The sequence below is a fragment of the Symphalangus syndactylus genome, chromosome 5, assembly GCF_028878055.3.
Source record: "Symphalangus syndactylus isolate Jambi chromosome 5, NHGRI_mSymSyn1-v2.1_pri, whole genome shotgun sequence".
In the NCBI taxonomy this organism is placed as follows: Eukaryota; Metazoa; Chordata; class Mammalia; order Primates; family Hylobatidae; genus Symphalangus; species Symphalangus syndactylus.
The window spans coordinates 154,782,656-154,806,746 of NC_072427.2; the positions used below are offsets into that span (position 1 = coordinate 154,782,656).

The 24,091-nt window shown below is 54.4% G+C and overlaps 1 protein-coding gene across 4 annotated transcripts in view; it reads right to left on the bottom strand.

Moving 5' to 3' along the window:
- IQSEC3 (IQ motif and Sec7 domain ArfGEF 3) overlaps window positions 1-24,091 on the bottom strand; it is a 112,098-nt gene that overhangs the window by 29,184 nt on the left and 58,823 nt on the right. For all 4 annotated transcript variants that reach the window (XM_055281208.2, XM_055281210.2, XM_055281213.2 and 1 more), the window contains exons 4-5: window positions 10,149-11,236; window positions 8,256-8,417 (exon numbers count right to left, since the gene is read on the bottom strand). In XM_055281208.2, coding sequence (XP_055137183.2) covers window positions 8,256-8,417; window positions 10,149-11,236 — 1,250 coding nt within the window. The remainder of the gene's footprint in view (window positions 1-8,255; window positions 8,418-10,148; window positions 11,237-24,091) is intronic.

Here is a 24,091-nt window from a genome sequence, read left to right on the forward strand (position 1 = left end):
GGAGCCTCAGTGGCCTGTGCCTTTGGAAGTTCTACCCAACAGCCCAGGATTACTCAGCCTGCTTTGCTGCCAAGATTATCTGGAGCTGACACCGAGACCTGTGATGGACTTGCAGATGGCCCCGAGGCTTCCAGACTCCAGGCAGTGAGGCCGTGTGGAGGGCACAGGCCCCCTCTTCCTCCCACTGCACATGCAAGTGAGTGAATGGTGAGAACTAGAGCAACTGGCACCGATTAGACTGCTTCCAGCCAAGCATGACTGGACCTGCCTCAGGAGGTGCCGCTGACGGGCGTGTGGATCACGAGTGGTACCGGTTTTGCTCAGGCTTCCCCCTCTTTCCTGTGAGCTTCTGCAGGGTCTGCAGCAAATACCTCACCAGGGTTGGGGAGAAAGGATGGATGTTCCCTGCATCTGTAGAAACAGGTACAATCTTGCATTAAATTGCTTGTTAACATTGATCTGTGCGTGGAATCAGTTTGTGTTGCAGGGAAATGAAGCGTCCTACACGCCTGTGATCAAAATGAATTTCATCATCTCAATCTTCTTTTTTTTTAATGATAGCAAGACAGTGTCTGGCAGACAAAGGAACTGGTTGGGGGCTGAAAATAGGTAATGGTAGCAGCAGGGATGTTTAACTGGCTGGAAGAGGCGGTGAAGATCTGGAAGGCGAAGCCCAAGCTTGTGCTCCTGGCTGCGACTAAGCCCAGGTTTCAGGAATAGGAAGGAAAACTAAACCACCTGTTGCCACGGAATGTAGAACACCTGGCTTTATTTGGCAGTTCTTGGCTTCTACAATTCAATTAAAAATATCCCCATCCTCCAGAGAGTTATTTTGTTCGTCAGAATTCATCGCATGCTCAACAAGGGCCAAGGTGTTTTGGAAAAGTGCAACATGGCTAAGAAAATAGAAGAGGAGGAAACTGATGCAGGACCTGCCAGTGTTCCCGGTGATGTCATGAGGACGAAGAAACTCTCTTTTGAGGGGGCCTGGGCAGGGCTGGCTGCCACTCACACCTTGAGACTCAGGTACCAAAAGAACTAAATTCAAACTACCCTTGCAATTTAGAAGCCCTGAGCTGATTTTTCTTTTGCTGGGCTCGGCAGCACCCCTGTTTGCTGGTGGGTCTCAAACTGAGGCACGCATTGGAATTGCCTGGTGGGTTTATTAGCGCACGGACTGCTGGGCCCCACGCCCCAGAGTCTGATTCAGTGGGCCTGGAGCGGGAACTGAGAGTTTGCGTTGCTAACACGCTTCCAGGTGAAGCTGATGCTGCTGGTCCAGGGAACACCTTCTGGAAGCACTGCTCTGTGCCAATAACAGTGGGTGGAATAAGAAAAGGCCGTGGAGCTGTTACTTCAAGTCATGCAGCCTCTTGGTGGCTCATTTCCCCACCTTGAGAATGGAGACAACACTGAGAATATCTACTGTGCAGCGTTGTTGTGAGTGTTAAAAGAGTGGGTGTGAAGTTCCTGGTATGCAACAGGGCTTAATGCATGATTGTTTTCATTAGGTGTGGGCTGAGACGCCTGTCAGTGGACAGGACCCCTCCCTGCCCCACCAACTAATTCTGCCTGGAATTATATCGTTAGACAGCCATCCATCGGCCCTTTAAGATATACATACACCAGAGAGAGGAAGCTAAATCTGGCTCCGACCTCTTGAGACTTACAAATCAGTTTCTCAGCTGTGCTTTCTTCCCAAATTGAGAGGGTCGGGGCATAGCAAATAACGCCAAGGCAAGAGGTGGGAGAGTACCTGATTTTGTTCAATTTCTCTGCCACTGGCCAGGAGACTAGTCATTTCTTTTCCCCAGGGCCTCAGTTTCTGCCAGGATAAAATGAGAGGGCTGGACCAGCTGATTGTCTAAGGGGTCTTCAGTGTCCTGATTCATGACGGGGGACTGACGAGGACTGTAAAAGCAACCAGACCACACGGGTCTTGGAATGACGCACAGAGGCTGGATGGTGCAGGGTTAAGGGCTCAGGTGATGAGTCATTGTGCCTGGCTTCAGACCTCAGCCACTGATCAGCTCTGTGACTGTGGGCAAGCTCCCCAACCTCTCTGTTCCTCAGTGCCTTCGTTTGGTACAGATTAGCCACACTTTCCTCCCAGAGTTGCTGTGAAGATGGAAGAAGGTTTCGCATGTAAGGCTTTCAGGACAGCACCTGTGGCACACAGCACGTGCTGTCATTATGTTTCACGGCCCGCTTGGTCACAAACGGCCCTCCTGAAGATATGACAGCCCTGCCCTGGAGACAGTGACACCCGGGAAGACCCTCCTAGAAGGCCCACGTCGGAGTGGCCTGTTGCAGCCACAGCTATCACACAGAGGAGACTGACTCCTCCAGAGCAAAGGCTTGAGTAGTCAGGGAAGGACTGGGTGGCAGGTAGGTCCGTTTTTATATAAAAGTCCAATTTATATGCCAAAGTGACGAAGCCAAAGGGAGTCTCAATCCTGGACTGAAGGTCCCAAGGTCTCCAGCTACAGAAGTAAGTAGGTCTTAAACTCTCACAACTGTTGACTGTTCAGGAGAATCCCTTGTCTATCTGTGGTGGGGAGTGGGGCAGGAGAGAGTGGAGAGGTGAAGCGTCAAGGCCATAACCCTAAAGACGCCACTTTTGAAGATGTTCTCCTTCCATCCTTCTGGTGCTGGCAGTGTACCGTTTCCAAAGCAGTGGAAATGACCCTAAATCTTCTATTCCTGCCTGCCTGCACTGGGTCTCTCTCTCTCTCTTCCTTCCTATGTTCCTTCCTTCCTTCCTTCCTCCCTCCCTCCCTCCCTCCCTCCTCCCTCCCTCCCTCCCTCCCTCCTCCCTCCCTTCCTCCCTCTCTCCTCCCTCCCTTCCTCCCTCTCTCCTCTCTCTCTCTCTCTTTCTTTCTTCTGAGACAGGCTCCAACTCTGTTGTCCAGGCTTCCAGGCTAGAGTGCAGTGGTGCGATCACAACTCACCGCAGTTTCCATCTCCTGGGCTCAAGTGATTCCCCTGCCTTGGCCTCCCGAGTAGCTGGGACCACAGGTGCCCACCACCACACCTGGCTATTTAAAAAAAATTTTTTGTAGAGATGAGGCCTTTTTTGCCCAGGCTGGAGTGCAGTGGTGCCCTAACAGCTCACAGCAGCCCTAACCTCCTAGGTTCAAGTGATTCTGATGCCTTGGCCTCCCAAAGTGCTGCAACCACAGGTATGGGCCACAGTGGCTGCCTGGGCCTCTTTTTATCTCCTCCAGACACATAAGGTCTGCCTGGGCCCCAGCCTGCTCTCCCCTTCCTCGTGGGAATTCCTCAGGAATAAGGTAACTGAGATTATCCACAGCGCAGGACATTCTCAAATGACTTCTTCCTAGCAATGAAAGGCCAGAGCCTTCCAGACTGTTGAATTTGGCAGAAAATCTGTCTTCATTTCTAAATGTCCTCTAAGAAGAACAAATCTGTTATACTCTGGCCAACATATTTCCATGGAAATAAAATAATGAAATCTGACCCAAACGTCAAGCCCTGATATGTCTTGGAATTTAACAAAGGATGGAGCAGACGCAGTGGAGGGAAGGAACACCCAGGAAGCTTTCTTCCGGCAGCTCAACCCAGAAGCTGCCGTCCTGAATTTCATGGAGACGGTAGACACCAATGCTCTCCACGTGCATGGGATTCACACCGGAAAAAAATCATCCAGGCCAGAAAGAGGCCGCTCACAGCCAGCATGGGACATTCCCCATCCGCTGGCCTTCAAACCTGCTGAAGCGAACATTTCAGAAAGGAACTAGAGCAGAGCCAAATTCCCCAGCCATGTGAAAACCGAGAGGGAGAGGCTTCCAGCCCCAGAGGACCCCAGCCCTGGCTGCTGTCTGGCTTCTGCTGCTGGCCTGCCACCGCATGACTCTCAGCTTCTGGACCGGGCTTCCTCAGGCTGCAGGGTGCTCCCCAGATTGCGCTGACCCCCTTCCCAGCAAAGCCCAGCAAGTTCCAGCAAGTTCTCGTTGTCTGCCTAGTAGACCTGAGTTGTGAGTCATGTTTGAGGTTTCCTTGTGCACGGGGAGTGGGATGGCGGGGGGTGGGGGGTTCTAATGTCTGTGCTTTCAAGTAGGAAAGATAATAATGAAATAGCTAACATTTAGCCTGTAGTCCCAGCTACTTAGGAGGCTGAGGTAGGAGGAGCACTTGGGCCCGGGAGTTCAAGTTGCAGTGAGCTTTGATCATGCCACTGCCCAGTAGCCCTGGTGACAAAGAGAGATCCTGTCTCTAATAAAAAAAGAAAAGAAAGAGCTAACATTTACAGATAACTTACTAAGCATCAGGCACTTCATGTACATTGAAAACATTTAATTCATATGAGACAGGTACTCTTACCAGCATTTTACTAATGAGGAAACTGAGGCTGATTTCTCCTTTAAAAACAAACAGGCTTGGCCTAGTGGCTCATGCCTGTAATTCCAGCATTTTGGGAGGCTGAGGTGGGAGCACTGTGTGAGGCCAGGAGTTTGAGACCAGCTTGGGCAACACAGTGAGACCCCCATCGCCACAAAAATATTTAAAAATTAGCCAGGTGTGGTGGCACATGCCAGTGCTGCCAGCTCCTCAGGAGGCTGAGGTGGGAGGTTCTCTTGAGCCTAGGAATTTAAGGCTGCAGTGAGCCATGGTTGCACCACTGCACTCCAGGCAACAGAGCAAGACTCTGCCTCAAAAAAACCAAAAGCAAAACCTTTGCAGGTAAACACTGGACTGGGTGTGGCTCTATTGAGCTCAGAATGCCTTCTATTATCATTTGATAAGGCCTGGTAAGAATACATTCCTTCTTGGAATGTGTCTTCTGTGGAAATAAGACACAAAAGGATGGAGATGTCAGCTTCCAAGAGTGCTGAGGGCCAAATTCTGAAAGCAAATGTCACAGCATTCATGATGCTCAGACACAGACCAGCAGCCGAGGTGGCAGCTGCTGCCTCCCTCCTCTTCCTTTCCTCGCAGGCCTGGGAGTTGGGAAGCACACCCTTCCCCTCTGAGAGGGTTTCTCATCGGCTCTTCCTCATCGGCTGCTTCTTGGGAGAGTGCTGGGGTTTGGGCTGTTTTAGTCTCCAAGGGGATGGGTGATTTATATCCTTTTATTCGGCAAACAGCTTCGTACAGGATGAATGCCACTTGCTAAATGTCACCAGGCGGGGGCAGGGGAGCCGTGTAGAATCCCAATGAAGCCTTCCAGGCCTGGGCAAAATGGCACCTGGCGACTTGGTTAGTGTGTGTTTTCTCTGGCGGGAGTAAGGAAGACACAGTGATTCTGAAATCCAGACTGGCTGGCCAGAGTGGCAGGGAAATGCAAAGACTCCAGCGCCCACCCCCCCTGCTAGCGCCTGCTACTTCCTGCTTCTCCATCTTCTCCCTGCCCTTTGCAGGACAGGGCCCTCTCCACCTTGGAGAGAAGCAAGGCAGTCAGTGACCTATGGACTTTAGGGAGGGGCTCCTTTCTGTGGCGCTGAGTCAGCATGCCAGGCCTGCAGGGCTACACAATCAAGCATGAGGGATTGCGGCTTTCACCAGGGGCATATCAGGGCTTAGCTCTGCACTCAACCTTGCCCAAGCCAGGGTTCTGGCTGGAGGCCCCTTGCTCTTCTCACTCTCTTTCCATGCTCCTCATTCTCACCCCTCCCCATCCACACCTGGGTCTGTAAGTTCCCTGAGACTGTGAGCCATGCCTCTTCACACACACACACACACACACACACACACACACACGAGTGCCCAGCATGGCCCCATTCTCAACACACAATAAATAGGTGCTCGATGTTTGTTGAATGAATAACAAATTGCCAACTCATTCCTCCATGAACCCTGGCACCCCAGCACTGCCCTGCACGAACCCTGGCACCCCAGCACTGCCCTGCACGAACCCTGGCACCCCAGCACTGCCCTGCATGAACCCTGGCACCCCAGCACTGCCCTGCACGAACCCTGGCACCCCAGCACTGCCCTGCACGAACCCTGGCACCCCAGCACTGCCCTGGGGCCTGTGGGCTGCTCTGGCAGGATGACAAAGCATGCCCCAGTGTTTAGGGCAGTGCTACCAGTGCACTAAGAGATGGGAAAGGTGGTAGATTCTCAGGACTTGGAGAAACTTTTGCAATCACATTGCCCAACCCTCTCATTTTACAGATGAGGACACCGAGGCCCAGAGAGGTGTCCTGCCAAAGCCACACAGCACAGAGGAGCAGAGCCCGGGTCCAGCTACTTCTCCTATCTCACCACGCTGCCTCTTCTCACTGGAAGAGTGTACCAGGCGAGAGTCTGGCCTCTACCCACCCCAAGCCTGATCCCTGCCTAAGGTTAGCCCAGCCCCCAGCCCAGCCCCCCTCCTCAGCACAGGGTGCAGCCACTGCTCCAAGCCTCCAGCCCACAGCCCATACACCCAGTCTCCCAGGGAAGAGGGCAATTAGTTTTCATTGTGCGACTCAGCACCACCTGGGCTGCAGGAAAACGCTGTGTTGCCAGCACTCCAGATCAATGTGGGCCTTGCAGGTTAGAATTTAGGGCGCAGGCCACATGGAGACTGGGAAAGACAGAAGAAAACAGACAACAGTCAGGGCCTGTGGGTGAAGCAGAGTCACTCCTGCCCCCAGAGCAGAGAGATAGCAGGGGTGCCTGGGGCGATGGGGCCGGCACCTCACCCTGGCTTGAGGAGGAATGGACTGGGACAACAGTGCAGAAAAGCCAGAGAGATGAGCCAACTAGGGGACACAGAAAAGGAAGGGCGTAAGGAAATGCCATCTCTCCCCTTCTGCAACCCAGATGTATCCTGGACCCAGTATCACCTCCAGGGGCACCCAGAGCAGTGCTGGGGAAGGGAAGGGAAGCCGGAAGGAGAAGAGAAAGGAGGTGAGAGGGAGACGCTGCCTAGCATTGTCTCTCTTTCCTCTTTGAGGTCCACAGAGCGTCTCCACCAGCAGCTCCAGGAGGGATGATAAATTGTCCAAAGCCACCAAGAGTCAGGGGCAGGAACTCAGTTCTGCCCAGCTGAGGGCCATGCAGGGATTTCAAGGTCCCTGAGCGGACCCCAGCCCTCACTCACTGAACTCAGTCAGAAAACCACCACGTCAGTGGATTTAGAAATGTGACAGGGATTTCAGAGGGCAATGGGTCCAGCCGTTACAACCCATCACCACTCTGCAGCATGGAAATGCCGGCCCAGAGGACAGGGGCTTCTCAACATGGGCGCACAGCACCAAGACGGCTCCATAAATAGAAGCTAAATCTCCAAGCTCCCACTCCAGGGATGCTGACCACTGGGTGGGTGACTCCCCCAGCGTCCAAACCCTCTCTGGCAGTCCCTTGCTGCTCCAGGGGCGAGGACGGAAGGGAGAGCTCCTCCCAGGCCCTCCGGGGAGAGACTTCTGCTGACTGTCCCCAAGGAGAAAGAGGGGAGAGAAATGAGGGAGGGTCCCTGAAGAATGGAGACCTTCAAGAAGGAGGCCAACCTAGGGGACTAGTGGAAGCCAGAAAGAGCGCAGGGGCATGGCAGGGGCTGGAGCCGATGTCCCAGGGAAGGAGTAGCTGCAAGGCCCTGCCCCTCAGCCTCAGAGGAGCGCCAGCCCCGCCCTGCCATTTTGGACAAGGCGTGAGTGTGAAGAGACTCTTGCCTGTCCACACTGTCAAGGCTGAGTGGGGGCAAAGGCAGCCCCCTGGGGGTCCCCACCCTGCTACTAGACTTTGAAACCATTTTCTTTGGTTTTAAAGAAACAATTTTTCTTTGGTCATGATTTTGTTGGTAGATTTATCTTTATGGAATTATAGTATTTTCTTGCTCTGAAACCCTCAGTTTAACCCCTTCTTTCTTCTGTCTCACTTTTTGCCTCCAGCGATATGAAAATGAACCTTGGAGAATGGGAGGGTCCTGGGGAACTGGGGCTGAGGGGCTCTTCACCAGGCAGAGATGAACCCCAGTGCTGACACAAGCCCTTTCCTTTTCCTGGTTTCTCTTGCCCTGGAGAGTGACAGGCAGAAAGGGCTTTTTGTCTCTTTGGACCATTTCTGTATCCCTGCTGCCTCAAATGAAGCCTGGCCTGGGGCAAACTCAATCAATGACTCTGACAGGAGACAGGGCTCCGGCCCACTGGGGTGATGGGCTAAAGAGGGGATTCTGGTTCCTGTGGACAATCTGGAAGCTGGAAGCTGTTAGAACTGGAGCAAGGATTTCACCAAGGAGCTCACAGAAAGAGCCCGGGCAGGTGGGGTGTAGGAAGGAGTGAGGGGAGCCCGGAGTGCGGGGTACTCACTCCAGCACGTCGCGGTTGAACTGCTTCTTGCTGTTGCCCAGGAACTCTCCAATCATCTGGCGGCTGAGGCCCTTTCGCTGCAGGAGGAAATGGGCCACACCGATGGGGGTGTCAGGGATGAAGCCGCGTGAGATCAGGAACTGGATGCCCTTGTCCGGGTTTCTGGAGGTGGGGGTGGGGAGAAGCAGTAGAGAGTGAGCTGAAATCACCCATGACTCTTTCCTCCCTGTCTTCCACCCATAGAAGTGCCCAGAGGTTCTTGGAAATCTAGTTCCCCATTGGAAGCATCTCTCACCACAGCCTCAACCCACTGAATGTCCTCATGCAGAGGATGGTGTGTGACCAGAGGGAGGACATGGGAGATCTGCAAACAAAGTGAATTCCAGAGCAGGTGGAGGAGAAGTACCCTTCTCTGTCCCACCTCCTGGGTCTTACCCCAGTCCTGCCCTTCCCCCTACCCATATCCTGTTGTCAACATGCAGGTCCCCGCCACAGACGCCCCAGCCCTGGAGAGAGGGTGGGAGAAACAGAGATGAGACCTCCGCACGCCACCTCTTCCCTTGGCAAGCTTTGAAGCCATGCTGCTCCCTGAGCTGTTTCTCCAGGTCCAGGAGGAGATGATACAGAAACACAAGGTAAGGGACAACCAGGCATGTGATTGTTTTTCTAGCAACTCATTTTTATTGTATTTTACAAAAGTATTAACCCACAATGTATTTTCAGAAGGGTGTGGGGGAACAAAACTGGTTCTTCACTATGGATGGTTTAAGAATTACTGTCTTGGGGCAGATGAGTGTCTGTGTGAGTTTTCATGTGCATGCAGAAGAGACACTGCAGAAGTGGGGGTGGTTTAGAGTCAGATCCGCCTTCCCCTAGGTCTGCCGAGTACGAGCTATTTCATCGTGTGCAGCTCGCCTTACTGGCGTGAGCCGGCTTCCTTTTCTGTAAAACAGCATGGTAATACCTCTGTGTAGATACTGCTGGGAAGATTATAGATGCTTTATGTAAGGTGAACTGTGAACAGTAGCTACTTCCCTGAGAATAGGAGTCCCTTGAGGCCAGGGGATGTGTCCTTCTCACCTCTGTGACCACAGTGCCTGGCACCCAGTAAATAACAGCCGAATGAACGAATGAACATGCATTAGGGCCGGGAAGATGTGCTCTTGGCTCAGGGTTATGAAGGGGCGAGTGGAGGATGGAGGCCAGTGCCTGCCTCTTGGACTTGACATTTCCACGGGAGGGGCAGGTGTGCTTCCTTTCCTCTGCTTGGGACTGGCTGTATACATTCGGTGCAGGACCAGTCCCGGTCTCGTTGGGGTCTCTGAGCTATGGCAGTCGGTCATTTCTCCCCTGTTCTCTTTCTACCCTGTCTCTGCCTGCTTCACACTCGCTCTTCCTCGTAGCCCTCCCCTCTCCTGCTCTCTGCTGGCATTCTTTGCAAGGCGCCTCTCCTCCCTCCCCCACCCAGCCTCGCATTTCACCAACCCTGGGAGCTAATGCGTTTTCCCTGGCTTCATATTCCACCCGAATGATTGCTGCTTAATCCTCAAACGGCCTGGACTGTTATTTACTTAATACTGTCTTTTCTTTTACATTCTCTTACTTTTTAAACCCTAGCTTCATCTTAAACTGTAACAGTTGTGAAAGCATGTGTTTGATGTGTTATTTTTTTCCTTTAATCTTTCTTAAGATAAACTCAGAATGATTAAAAATAAAATATGTACTTCCTAAACATGACCTCAGGGATCAGGCACGGCACAGATGCGCCTGGAGGACCCTGGGATGACGTGGGAAGTTACCTGGTGCCCTGCTTGGTGGAGCGAAGGTGCCCCCCCCCCTTCCCTCCCTCCCAGGACGTCCAGGACTCCGGGCTGGGGGCCAGGGCTGACTTACATGTTGAAGAGGTTGAGGCCGATGCGGTAGAGCCGCTTGCGCAGGGTGTCGGTGGAGAGCGTGGGCGACTTGCAGCTGGCTGGGTTCTCGCAGTGGTAGCGCGGCAGGCTCAGGGTCATGGCCTGCAGGGCGTCCTTGGAGGCGGAGGCCGGCACCTCCGAGCCTGACTTGGCGGACTTGGTGGAGGTGCTGCTGCTGCTCAGCTGCTCCAAGTCGCCTGCCTCGGCCTCGGTCCCTTTCCCCACCTCCGCCGTCCCCTCCTCCTCTTCCTCCTCTGTTTTGGGGGCTGTGGCCTCATCCACCGCCCCACCGGCCCCAGCCCCTGCGCACGAGTCCTCCGCCGACGCGTCCTCCCGGCCCACAGTGGGGCCTCCCGGGGCCTCCTGCCCAGAGCTCGGGCCCTGCTCGGCCTTGCCCGCCGCGGGCTCTGCCGGGGCCTGGACCGTCTGGGCGCCCAGGCAGTTGGCCACCGACAGAGCCGTGGAGGAGGAGACGGATATGTTCTGGTTGGCGATCTGCACCGTGACGTCCCGGAAAGCCATCATGAGGGTGCCGCTGTGGCCCGGGGGCAGGCCGGGGGTCTCCTCTTCCCCGGGCGCGGGGCCTGCGCTCTCCGGCTCCCGCCTCTCGGCCTCCAGGCCTGGGGGCCCCGCGGCCGCCTGCAGGGCCTGGTGGACCTGGTGGACCTGGTAAGCGCCGCCCTCCTGCAGGGAGCACATGGTCTTGAGGCTCCAAGTGCTGAGCGCGTCGTCGATGGACTTGGCCAGGGATTGCACCTGCTCGGTGAAGGAGTCCTCCAGCTCGGTGAGGGTGCCGGCGAAGGTGGGCGGCAGGGAGGGCGAGCGCACCAGCGGCAGCCCCAGGAGGCCGTAGCCCTCCACGAGCGCTTTCTCGGCCGCCAGGCTCTCGGCCGTGGGTGACCGCACCTTGCGCAGGGAGATGCGCCGTGGCAGGCGGCTCTCCAGAAGCGAGTTGCGGATTTTCTCGAAGTTCTTGCTGAGCTGGTATTGGCGGAAGGCGGTTTGGATGGTGCAAGCGGCGCGCCGGGACACCAGATGACCCCCGTACTTATGTTCTAGCATTTCAATCTGCAAGGACAAGGACGGAGAGGAGGAAGGGCTCAGAGGGGAAGGGCGGTCAGCCCTTCTGAGGAGTGGTGGAGTCACCCGGCCCAACTCGGGTGGGGGCCAGGAATGCACAGTGGCGGGGGGGCTCCTGGGCAGCTCAAGTCTGAACCGCCTAGAACGTCACGGCCACATGGCAAGACTCTTAGAGGTGTAGGACGGAGGGGTCCGTTCTGGGGACTGGTGATGTCCCAAGGGCCAGGAGGGAGGTGCTGCATATGGTGGTCAGATTTTGATGCTGTGGCGGGTATTACAAAACGTTCACGGCCCGGCGCATTAGCTGAGGCCTGCAGTCCTAGCATCTTGGGAGGCTAAGGAGAGAAGATGGCTTGAGCTCAGGAGTTTGAGACCAGGCTGGGCAATATAGCTAGACCTTGCCTCTCTCTGAAAAAACAGTAACTGGGTGTTCTGGTGCGCGCGCGCCTGTGGTCCTCAGCTACTGGGAAGGCTGAGGAGGGAGGATTGCTTGAGCCCAAGGAGTTGGAGGTTACAGTGAGCTATGATTGCACCACAGCACTCCAGCCTGGGCAAAACAGTGAGACCTTGTCTTTTGTTTTTTTTTCTTTTTTTTTTTAAGTTCATGTCAGAGATGCATACAATAGGACTTATGAGTAAAATGCGTATCTTGAATTTGTGTTAAAATATTCTGTCAAAAAATGTGGAAGAGTTAGAGGACACAATATTAATATTAATAAATATTAATAAAATAGTTACGGCTGGATGATAGCTACGGGGGAGTTTATAACACTGTTGTTTCTACTTCTGTGCACACTTTAAAATAATAAACAGTGAAAAACAGAAATGCTAAAAAAACCCTCACAGCTCCTCGTGTCTCCCCGCTCCTTCCCAGAAACCTTGTCTCTGTGTTGGGTTCTTTTCCCTGGGAACATCAGAAGGGTTGGGATTGGGGTTGGACCATCTGTGTGTTCCCGGTACATAGTTAGCTGCTCAGTGAATGTGGATTTGCTAAAAAGTTGAGTGGGTGTCTCAAGAATGGGGGTCCCTCCAGGCCACCATTACCAAGAGTTCTCCAATGTGAGTCACCTCTGTTCTTACGGTGGGAGCTCTCCAGCAGGGCTGGGTGAGGTGGGCTCGGGAACATGGCACCTCACCTGGGCAGATCTCATCCCAGGAAAACTTCTCTCAGGGGGCCAGTGTGCCTCCTCTCGGCTCTGTCCTCCTGTCCGTGGGTTTTCTCCTCTCAGGTTGCTATGCTCTCACTTTTGCTCCCTACTGAAACTTCTCAGGAAAGGACTGGGAAGGTATGACTGAGCATGCCCCCGAGGCTTCTGCCTTTAAATAAGGGACAAGGCCTGTGTGAAGGTGATGGGCTGAAATGGTGACCAGCCCTCAGAGAAGTTTGGGAAGTGAGAGTGTTCCCAGTCTCTGAAATTATGTCCCATTCACAGCCGTGCCCTCTGCTCCCTCCCTGCAGGGTGTGATGGGTGCCCCATTCCAGGCTAGCAGAGGTACCCTTTTAGCTCAGGAGACCTTGTGGATACAACCCCAATCCCTGAGGACAATCCCAGGTAAAATGGGACACCCTCAGTGCTTGCCTTCAGTGCTTCCAGCCTGGCCATTCAGTGCCCTTCCGCATTCCCAAACCTGGGGACATCATTCTGTTTCCCCCAACATCCAGCTCTACCCTCGGAGGTAGCTGGAACTTATGCAGATTAACGTGTAAATGGCGATCAAGCCTTCCTACGTGGCTTCTCCCAAAGTTACGTGCATTTCATAAGGGACAAGGCCCTGAGCAGCAGGAAGCTCCCAGTGCTACCACAGTCCCCCATTGGAGGGTCTTTGAGGCGCCCGAAACCACACCAAGTGTATTCCCCACCTATTGCTGTGTAACATGACCACAGATCCAGCCACTCAAAGCAGCACCTGTTTATTTCTCATGCAGCTCTGTGAATCTAGCCTGGGCACAGCTCATCTGGGTTATCTGCTCAGGAGCTCACCAGGCTGAAACCAAAATATCAGTCAGGGCTGCAAGTCATCTAAGGTGTGGGGTCCTCCTTTGAGCTCACTCGTTGGCACAATTCAGTTCCTTGTAATCACAGGACTTAGGCCCTCAGTCACTAGAGGTTGGCTGCTGCCCCCGCCATGTGGTCCTCTTCATAACCTGATAGCTCGGTCCTTCAAGGCTAACAGCACAGTGTCTGTCTGGGGCTTCAGCTTCATTTATAGGGCTGACCTGATTAGCTCAGACCCACCCTGGATGATGTTTCTTTTTATTAACTCAAAATCAACCAGTCGGTAACATAATCATCGGAGTGATGTCCCACCGCATTCACTCATCCTGCCCATACTCAAGGGAAGGGGATTTTATAGGATGTGTACACTAGTGTGAAGGGGACTTGGGGGCCATCTGAGAATTCTGCCCACAGTACAGACTGGACACTCCCCACTCGATCTTTACTAGTTATGACCTCACGCACCCATAAGAGACACAGATACTTGCCTCTGAGGCATTCTGTTCCTGCTTCTGCGGAAATAATGTAGCTTGGCTCATTCTCCCTGCTGAACTTCGACACATTCCCTGAGGCCTGGAATAGGGACTTGGCTTTGGCTCAGGCAGGAAGGCTCTTCCCCAAGGGGAAATGTAGAGAGGAAGGGGAACTGATCACTAAACTCTCAATTTTTCTCTCCTTTTCTCTCAATTTCTGTCTGTCAACCCTACTCAAGCACCATGAGAAACTGACAGATTTCTTTTTTTTTTTTTTTTTTTTTTGAGATGAAGTCCCGCTCTGTCACCCAGGCTGGAGTGCAGTGGCACGATCTCGGCTCACCATAACCTCCGCCTCTCGGGTTCAAGCGATTCTCCTGCCTTAGCCTCCCGAGTAGCTGGGATTACAGGTGTGTGCCACTGTGCCTGGCTAATTTTTGTATTTTTTTTAGTAGAGACAGGGTTTTGCCATGTTGGCCAGGCTGGTCTTGAACTCCTGGCGCCTCGGTGATCCACCCACCTCGGCCTCCCAAAGTGCTGGGATTACAGGCGTGAGCCACTGTGCCCGGCCAGATTTCACATTTCTTTCCCATCTGGCCTATTTATACTTCTAGGAAAACCTCAGGCCCAAGAGCATCCTTTTCAGCACGAGATGCTGTTGGCAACACAGGGAAGTATGAGATCCGTTGCTTGAGATGCCTCCAAAGTGGTGATGGGGCCCATTCCCTTGGCATGGTATCATCCTGCTTGAAGGCAGAAGACCAGCTGACATAACCCTAGGAGACTCCGTCTACTACTGGGCAATGTCTGCTTCACCCAAGCAGGAAAGAAAACCAGATTTTAATTCTCGAATCTGTCCCATCACATCCTCCACTAGACATAAGCCCCACGAGGGCAGATTTCGCCTGCCGTGGTCACTGCTATCTCCTCCAATGCTTGGACTGCGCCCAGCACATAGTAGGCCTTCAATGAGTACGTATTGGACAAATTAATTCCTAAGTTATATCTGTGACTCTCAAAAACCTTCCTGATCTGACTCTCAGCAGACACCCTCCCGCTCCTGCCTCCTTTGTGTGTTGAGCTCACCCCACCGGTGCTCTTTTTCCTCCCATTTCCTTCATCCTATCTGCAGCTTTGCACCTGGCCACAGATCTTCCCAGGCTACAACGTAACTCTGCTGACTCCACTGCCTCTGGGGCACTAGCCTGTTCCCTTTCTTCCTATTTTACACTGAACCTCTAGGAACACTAACCTCTGCCTCACTCCAGGAGCAAATGCCAGATACTGACCCAACCCTGCCCTGAGCCCTGTGCCCTGGCTCCTGCTGCCTCCCGTCTCAGTCAAGGGCGAGAGATGCTAAACTCATCCAAGGCCAACCAGCCAGGAAGAGGCAGATCTGGGGCTGGTCACTCAGCCCCATGGGCCTCCTCAGCCTCCCTCCCTGCTCCTTTCTGCAGCTCTCCTCAGTGCTCGTGACTCAGTCTATCCTGGCTGTCCTGTCTCCCTACAACCCCTTAATCCTGTATTCTGGCCAAAAACCCCGACGTGCGCTGGTTACGAGTCACATGGGTGCCACTGCCAGTCTCCACACACGTTTTAATTTTCCCCGTACACTCTGGACATTGTCCATGGCTTCTGTGTCGGACATCATCAGAGGAGCCCGTGACGGGTGATAATTAACAATGAATTAAGAAGGGAGCTGCCTCAGGCAGAGCCTTCCAGGTCACTGTAAACGTGCTCCCCAGGTGGATACCTTCTCAGCCCCGTCTGCCTTCCCTCCGGGGACCCAGTCCACTCTCTTAACTTCTACTTTGATGGGCCGGCGAGCAAGTTGCGAATAAGGGGAATGGCCAGCCCCAGATCCCAGCTGTTGGACTTGGATGAATTTAACATCTTTGACTCTCAGTTTTCACATCTATTAAGTGGGGTTTATCCTGCTGACCCTGTATCTTCTTGTGAGGATTAAATTATTTCATGGAGCACCCGGCACACAGCAGGAGCTTAATAAGTGGTAGCTGCTTAATGGTGACGTGATAATGATGGGAATGACTCTCAGGTCTCCATTCCTAGCCTTGATCCTAGACCCACATTTCCAACAGCCTGTGGATCCTCTGTCCATCTAGGCTATGCCACTGTTTTCCCTACCTCACCCAAACCAGCTCTTGTTGACTTCCTTATTGGCCTGACAAGCACCCAGCCTGGGAAACTTGCCTCGTCCTGGGGTTTTCGTTTGCCCTGTCCACTGTGTCTGTCAGCCTCCTGTAGCTCCTGGGGCCCCCCGCCCCTATGCCTTTTGCAATCATCCATGATATCCTTCCAGAATGTCACCACGTAGGGCTGTTCGTCTTCCCACTCGGACCACGCCACACCAGCAGCATCCTTACTGTCTCTGTGGCCTTCTAACTCCCACCATCACCTTACACTGCAGAACCAGATCCAAGCTCTCAGACAGCAGGTGTCAACACAGGCTTTTCTTGGTTTGAGAACCATTGTCCCAAACAGATAAAAATGCTTCTTCCTGGTTTTCCAACCCTAACAATCTGGCTGGGCCACAAAGTCCACACTGCTCAGCAGCTCCTGCCTGGTCTCCCGTGACCGCCCCCACGAGGCTCCCTGCTTGGGACTCATTTGTGTTCTCTCCCAGCCTGCAATGCTCTCCCCACCCTCAACTCCCAGCCTCCCCTTTCCTCCAGGTAGAAATGTCCTCTTCTTCAAGACCTATCTCCAATGTGCCTCCTCCATGCAGCCCTCTCAATGCCCTGAACAGACGGGGTCTCCCTGCCTCGGGCCCCAATTTCTCTTTGACACTCAGTCTCCTCCACTAATCTTTGTGGCATTTCTCCAACCCATCCTGCCCTCCCTTTCCCTCCCCCAGGCTCCAACAGAGCATAAGTTATTCACGGCATCAAATATGTCTTAGTCATCCTGTCCAGCACCCAGCACCTTAACTGGCATTGAGCAACTGCTCCCTGAATAACACTGGAATTCAGTTCTGGGCTCACCATCATGTGTCCTAACCCATTTACCAACCAACTCCCACTGATCCCAGAATTGGGCCTGCCACGCCCCCAACCTGCACTGTCCCCTACACCTTCCTCCCCACCCTCAATGCTCAGTGCCACCCCTTGCTGAGAGCTCTCGCCACAGACTGTCCATCACAGGCAAGACATCTGTCTCTGCATCTGTCGTGCCCAGTGCTGTGCCAGACCTGTGGCTGAGGCTTAATAAATGTTTGCAGACATGAACTAAACTGAATTCTCTCTTGTGACCCCAGGGAAATCAAATTCCAGACTCTCGTCCAGGCCTGGGCTTGGAACCCAGCACTCCATCCTTCCTCCCACCCCAGCATCCTGGCAGGACCTGGGGACTCAGTAATGGCCCAGGTCAGCTCCATCCACGACAGCAAGGCCCTCCCATCTACCCCAATCCCGTTCTGAACCAGGGCCAGGTCAGAGAGCAGAGAGAGGTGCGGGAGGGGAGGCAGCCCCAGGGAGGGAGGGGTCTCTGGGCCTGCAGGCCAGGGAGCAGCTCTGCTCACTTCCCTCTAAACCCCAGGAACCAGGAGGAATGATGGCCTCGCCTCCTCCCAAGAGAGCAATTTCTCAGCTTCTGCCAGAAGCAGCAGCGGCAGGGGCGCAGGGGCTCCGTCTCTCTAATGAGCCTCTCAGTGTTAATTAGAACATGCTCCCTTTTTTCAGGTTGCTGTGGCAGCTGAGCCTGAAGAGGCCGCTGAAAGATGGCCGCCAGGCCAGAGCGTGGGGAGGAAGAGCCGCTAGCTGGGGGGGCACAGTGCTGAGGAGCGCGGGCCAGGTGTGGGGGGCTTCCAACGGTTTGCTCCCATCCAAGACTTCCCGGTTGAGACCATGAAAGCACAGCATGTTCTGAGCCTCCAGAACTTGGCCCGGCGAGCCCGGGTGTGGGGCCGAGGAGCAGAGAGACTGGGGAGGCTGGCGCTTTGGGGGTGTTCAGAGAGGCCCACGGGAGGCTTGGGGCTGTGCTGGGCAGGATGCCTGCTCTGTGCCCTCCTCCCAGCCTGCTGTCTGGAATACAGCAAGTGCTTGACACGCGGGGCGTTGAGGCCTGCCTGGGAGTGGGCAGCCAGGTAGGCATGGGGGACACGCTATGGCTCAGCTAATAGTGAGGTCACGAGACCCTCCAGTGGAGCTGCCCCAGGAGCTAGCTCTGAACCCAGGTTGGGCTGCCTGCCCTCCTCATGCTCCACAGACCCTGTGTGCCACTTCCACGGGGCCTGTTCTTCACTGTAATGCCAAGAGATGGTGGAAGGTACTGGGTCAAAACCATGGGCTGCGGAGTCCATGTCTCGGCTGCATTACCTTCTAGAGCTGTGTCCTTGGGCAAATTACTTAACATCATTCAGCCTTAATCTTCCCATTCCAGAAATGGGACGGTAACAGTGCCAATCTCACGGGGACATTGTGCAGATCCGGGGAGATAGCACACGGCAACTGTTAGCCTGGGCCTGACACAGAGCTAGTGCTCAGGTAGTAAGACTGGTGCTGGCCCTGTGTCTGCCCGCCACTGGGCTGTGGGCACCCTGATGACGAGGCCTGTATCTTTTGCGTCCTAGTGTCTCCAGGCCTAGCACAGGGCCTGGGACAGAGCAGCTTGCAGTGCTGTTCCCTGAACTGAATGAACCGGGGAGAGGGACAACCCCTGGAGTGCCTTGTCCTCACCACTGTCCTCTGTAGGCTGGTGCCCCGTGCCCTCTGTGCCCATGGTAGAAATCTCACCTTCAGCGTGTGAAGGGGCCACGAGGCCATCCAGTACAACCTTTGGTTCACACATGAGGAAACCACGGTGCAAAGAGGGAAAGTGACTTAGAAACATAGCCGCCACATCTTCCTGAAGAGGTGCCCCATAGTGAGGCTGGACCCTGAGGCTTGGGGTGTGGGGATCTGTGGGGACGGGCTGCTCTCCAGCAGAACACGGCCTCTGTCCAGGACCTGGCTCGGGGAGCAGGGCCCAGATCCTACTGACCGCAGTTCCTGGACAGCCCAGAGGGCTCTGCAATTCAGATGGCTAAGAAGGGCTCCAGTCACTCTGCAACAGGATACAAACTCGCTAGAGGGCTTGGAGGAATTTCAAAATCACACCTAGGCCCTCTGTTTCCCAAAGGGCTCCCCAAAGGGACCTGCATGCTCACTCCTTGGCCCGCCCTAGGTTGTATCCCCCAGGACTGCTGGGGTGGGGTGAGAGGGTCGAAGGCAGAGGGAGAAGGGGAGAAGAGCTGGCAGGAGGACCGTCTTGCCGTGCGACTTGTGACAAGTGCTGGGGAAGGGGCCAGCCGGGAGAACAGGAAGCTGGAGGGCAGGCCTCGTTCGCTCATTCACTTGTGCGTTCCTTCCTATGTTCCTTCCCTGCTCAGCTCAGCATCTCCTAGGTGCCCAAGACTGTGCAAGGTGCAGGGCAGCAAAGATGGGCAAGGACAGGACAGTTCCCAGGGCACAGCTCCAGGGGCACTGGCTCTTCACGTGGGCTCTGCAGCACCCTGGAGGTGTCCCGAGCACCGCCTGCCCAACTCCACACAGCCCTGAGAACAGCATGGTCCATGCTGTGGAGCGGAACAGCTCCCACTCCCAGACAGCACAGAGGAGGCAACAGGTAAAAGCACGTGCCTTGGCTGCGACCTGAAGTATGAGCAGAAGTCTCCCAGGTGCAGCAGACGGGGTCAGGGACAGGCAAGGAGTATCCCCAGGAGAGGAAACAAAGCCACATGAAAGCCCAGAGGTGAGGACGGCTTGAGATTCGGGACAACAAACAGGATCGGCTGGAACCCCCATGGGGCTGGGACTGTGGCAGGAACCCCATGGGGCTGGGACTGTGGCAGGAACCCCCATGGGGCTGGGACTGTGGCAGGAACCCCTGTGGCACTGGGACTGTGGCAGGAGCCCCCATGGGGCTGGGACTGTGGCAGGAACCCCGTGGCGCTGGGACTGTGGCAGGAACCCCGTGGGGCTGGGACTGTGGCAGGGACCCCCGTGGCGCTGGGACTGTGGCAGGAACCCCCGTGGCGCTGGGACTGTGGCAGGAACCCCCGTGGCACTGGGACTGTGGCAGGGACCTCTGTGGTGCTGGGACTGTGGCAGGAGCCCCCATGGGGCTGGGACTGTGGCAGGAACCCCGTGGGGCTGAGACTGTGGCAGGAACCCCGTGGGGCTGAGACTGTGGCAGGAACCCCGTGGGGCTGAGACTGTGGCAGGAACCCCGTGGGGCTGAGACTGTGGCAGGAACCCCGTGGGGCTGGGACTGTGGCAGGGACCCCCGTGGCACTGGGACTGTGGCAGGAACCCCCATGGGGCTGGGACTGTGGCAGGAACCCCGTGGGGCTGGGACTGTGGCAGGAACCCCGTGGGGCTGGGACTGTGGCAGGGACCCCCATGGGGCTGGGACTGTGGCAGGAACCCCGTGGGGCTGGGACTGTGGCAGGAGCCCCCATGGGGCTGGGACTGTGGCAGGAACCCCGTGGGGCTGAGACTGTGGCAGGAACCCCGTGGGGCTGGGACTGTGGCAGGGACCCCCGTGGCACTGGGACTGTGGCAGGACCCCCGTGGCGCTGGGACTGTGGCAGGGAGCCCGGAGAGGCCTCTGTCCTGCACACCGTGAGGAGCCATCAGAGGCTTTCCCGAGGATCAGCGCGGTCAGAGGTGCACTTTAGGAAGATGACTCAGCTGCAATGGGGAGGTGAGGTTGGAAGGGACAGAGCTCAAAGAAGGGGAAGCACAGGGGGTCTCCCAGGGGTGCAGGCAAGAGGAAGGATGGCCTGGCCTCCTGGGGCAGGGGCAGTGGGGAAGGCAAGAGAGGGTGGGATTCGGGAACTGTTAAGAGGCAGCATCAGTGGGGCTTGGGGCTAGAGCAGAGGCAAAGGAAGGAGAAGAGCTAAGGAACACAGTCCTGGGGATCTGCACTGGCTAACGGGGAGGCCTGGCGGGTGGTGGGCTGGGGAGCTAAGATTGTCCAACACCCCGCCCAGGCCATGGAACACAGGATTCAGTGTGGCTCGTGGAATCACTGGGTTGGAATACCAAGTGTTAGATCTCAAAGAGACCTAAGGCAGAGTCAGTTCCTGGCGCCAGGCTGTATACCCATCCCATCCCGCTTTATGTCACTAAGTGATCATTTCCCCTTTCTTATCCTTCCAGCAGCTTCTTTGCCAGGCACTGCGTTAAGCACTGAGAATATAACGAGGAACAGGTCATGCACCTGCCTTCAAGGAGGGGGTCAAGCAAACAGGAAATGCCAACACAGGGCTGAAGGGCTGTGGCAGGGGACACCTGGGTACTGTGGGATCACTGAGAGGGGGCACCCAGTGCAGGCTTGGGAGGCAGGCAAAGCTGCCTGAGAGGAGGAAGAGGTACCTAAAGCAAGAGAAGGCCAAGTGCAGGGGTGTGGAGGGGAGCGGAAACTTCAGAGATTGAGGCCAAGGGAAGAGCCTGTAAAGTCCCAGACACAGGAGGCAGCTGAGGCCAGAGAAGTCAAGCAACTTGCCCAAGGCCATACAGCTCATGGCAGAAGAGAGAGGAGTCGAGTTCAGTCTCCTATAAATGTGTGCCATGTTTCCAAGCACCTTGCTGTAGCCTCCTCAAGCCTTACTTGCTCCCTTCCCCCAACCCCCAGCCTACACTTGGTCTAAAGGGATACACAGGTCAGGGGAACCAAGCTATTCTCCTAGGCTGGACTCATTCAGCAGAGGGCACTGTTGCAACCACTGCCACTCCTCACCTCACCTGACTCAACCTGGCAAACATGCAAAAGCCATCTCTTAGAATTATGCCCCCATAGAAAAAGCCCACAGTACCGACTAGAATCCCACACAACCCCCAATATCGCACCCAGTCAGTCAAAACCAAACTACCTCACCTGCCCAAGCCAATACACACGTTTTATCTGGTGTTACTGACCGGATACTCTGTAAGTGGAAATGTCATCTCCTTTGGGGGAAGGTAGGAGCATTTTTTGTTTGTTTGTTTCTTGGTACCCCATTCCCTTGTTGCTTTGCACAGCATTGTTATTTTTAAAAAATACTCACCCAGGCCGAGAGCAGTGGCTCACGCCTGTAATCCCAGCACTTTGGGAGACTGTGGTGGGTGGAACACCTGAGGTCGGGAGTTCGAGACCAGCCTGGCCAACACGGAGAAACCCTGTCTCTACTAAAATTACAAAATCAGCTGGGCGTGGTGGTGCACGCCTGTAATCCCAGCTACCTGGGAGGCTGAGGCAGGAGAATCGCTTGAACACAGGAGGTGGAGATTGCAGTGAGCTGAGATTGCACCATTGCACTCCAGCCTGGGCAACAAGAGCAAAACTCTGTCTCAAAAAAAAAAAAAAAAACCTCACCCAGTGAGCTCTTACTATGTCCAGCACACTCTGCTGGATGCCGGGGAAGGTACCAAAATGGATAAGAGATGGTCTCTGACCTCAAGAAGCAGAGGACCCCTCATCTGGCCAAGTGGCCCCCAGACCACACTATATGTCGCAGATGGATGGTTACCCAGCCCTGCCTGGGCACCCCCAGAGACAGAGAACTCCCTACCTCACAAGCAGGACATTCCATATTTTTAACAGTTTATTTGTTAATTAAGTTAAAATCTTCCCCTCCTGTAGCTTTCATATACTGGTACTGCTGTTTTTGGCTGGAATGATAGAAAATACATCAAATCATTTTCACATGCAGCTCTTCTATATCTAAAACTTGTTTTCCCGTCTACAGTCTCTCCATATAACCCCAGCCCATCCTCCTGCTCATTAGGGACCTCCGGGTTCTTGTTTCCTCCCTTAAATGCAGCCTCCAGAACCAAGCGTGCATCTCGAGGGTCCCTGACCATCAGCAGGAAGGGGCCGCAGGTGCAGCACTCCCTTCTGCGGGGCAGTGTGGGCCTCCCGTGAAGGGTGTGAAACCTGCCCTCCCTGCTGGCAGCTGCTTCCCCTGCTCCTGATTCGCCTTGAGTTTAGTCACCTGAAACCCTAAGGCCTGTCTCTCAGGCTGGAGCCTGAACGTCCTATGCTAGTGCTGTGGGCCCTTTGAAGCTAGGAGCAGAATTTTAGACTTTTCCACATTTCATCTGACTTTTTTTTTTTTTTTTCATTAAAGCCATCCTTCTGTCCTGATGAGGTATTTTTTGTTTTGTTTTGTTTTGTTTTGAGACAGAGTCTTGCTCTGTCGCCAAAGCTGGAGTGCTGTGGTGCAATCTCGGCTCACTGCAACCTCCGCCTCCCGGATTCAAGGAATTCTGCCTCAGCCTCCTGAGTAGCTGGGATTACAGGCATGCACCACCACGCCCAGCTAAATTTGTATTTTTAGTAGAGATGGGGTTTCACCGTGTTGTTCAGGCTGGTTTCAAACTCCTGACCTCCTGATCCACCCACCTCGGCCTCCCAAAGTGCTGGGATTACAGGCGTGAGCCACCGCGCCTGGCCCCTGATGAGGATTTTACAAAGTCTGGGATGCTATCACCAAGGTATCAGCTGTTCTCTTTCAGCTTTATGTCATCAGAAAGCCAGGTGAGTGTAACTTGTATGCCACAATTTGGTGCCTTAGCTAATGGTTGATCTGGACAGCATGTCCACTCAACTCCCTGGGATTTTTTTTGATGAACGTTTTTTGGATAATTCGGTTTGAGAACAACCCTCTCTACTATATTGTTAGTAATCCACACATTCCTAGCATGTGCACATAGATATCTTGGGGGATTTGGTCAAACACTTTACTGAAGTGCTGCCTGCAGCTGGCCTGAGCCAGGATATGAGCTTGGCATCAATGCCAAGAGAGGAAGGAGGTTAGTTTGGCTTGACTCAGTCTTAGTGGCCTTCCCACCAGCTTCCTTTCTGAAGACACCTTGCCTATTGGGTTGAAGAATTGTTCTTTAGAACCTACACATTTGGGGGCAGAAGGGACCTTGGAAGTGATTCAAAGTTAATTCCCATTTTTGCAGATGAGGAAACCAATACCCAGAGGGCTTTACTGGCAACTCCAAAAATCACTGAGTTCATAGGAGGAAAAGCAAGGATTAGATCCCATGTCTACATCTCCAAGTTCAAAGCTCTTAACAGTATCACATCATCATGCCTTTCTCTAAGCACACACACACACACACACACACACACACATCCCTTCCATCAAGACTCTTGTCCGCCAAGACAAACTGAGGCATTATCTTTTTTGCGGGTTCAGTGGGGGCCCCACAATTGGCCACTTTCTCCTCCTGAATGGAAGATGGAGGCCCAGGCCCCTCCATGGAATCTGTTCTCCAGTAGAGGAGCTTTGGACTCCCCCAGTCTGGGTTGATCTTGGGAATCCTGTCTGCTTCAAGGAGACCATTGTCTTTGTGCCTCGTTTGTGCCTGTGGGCGCCTAGC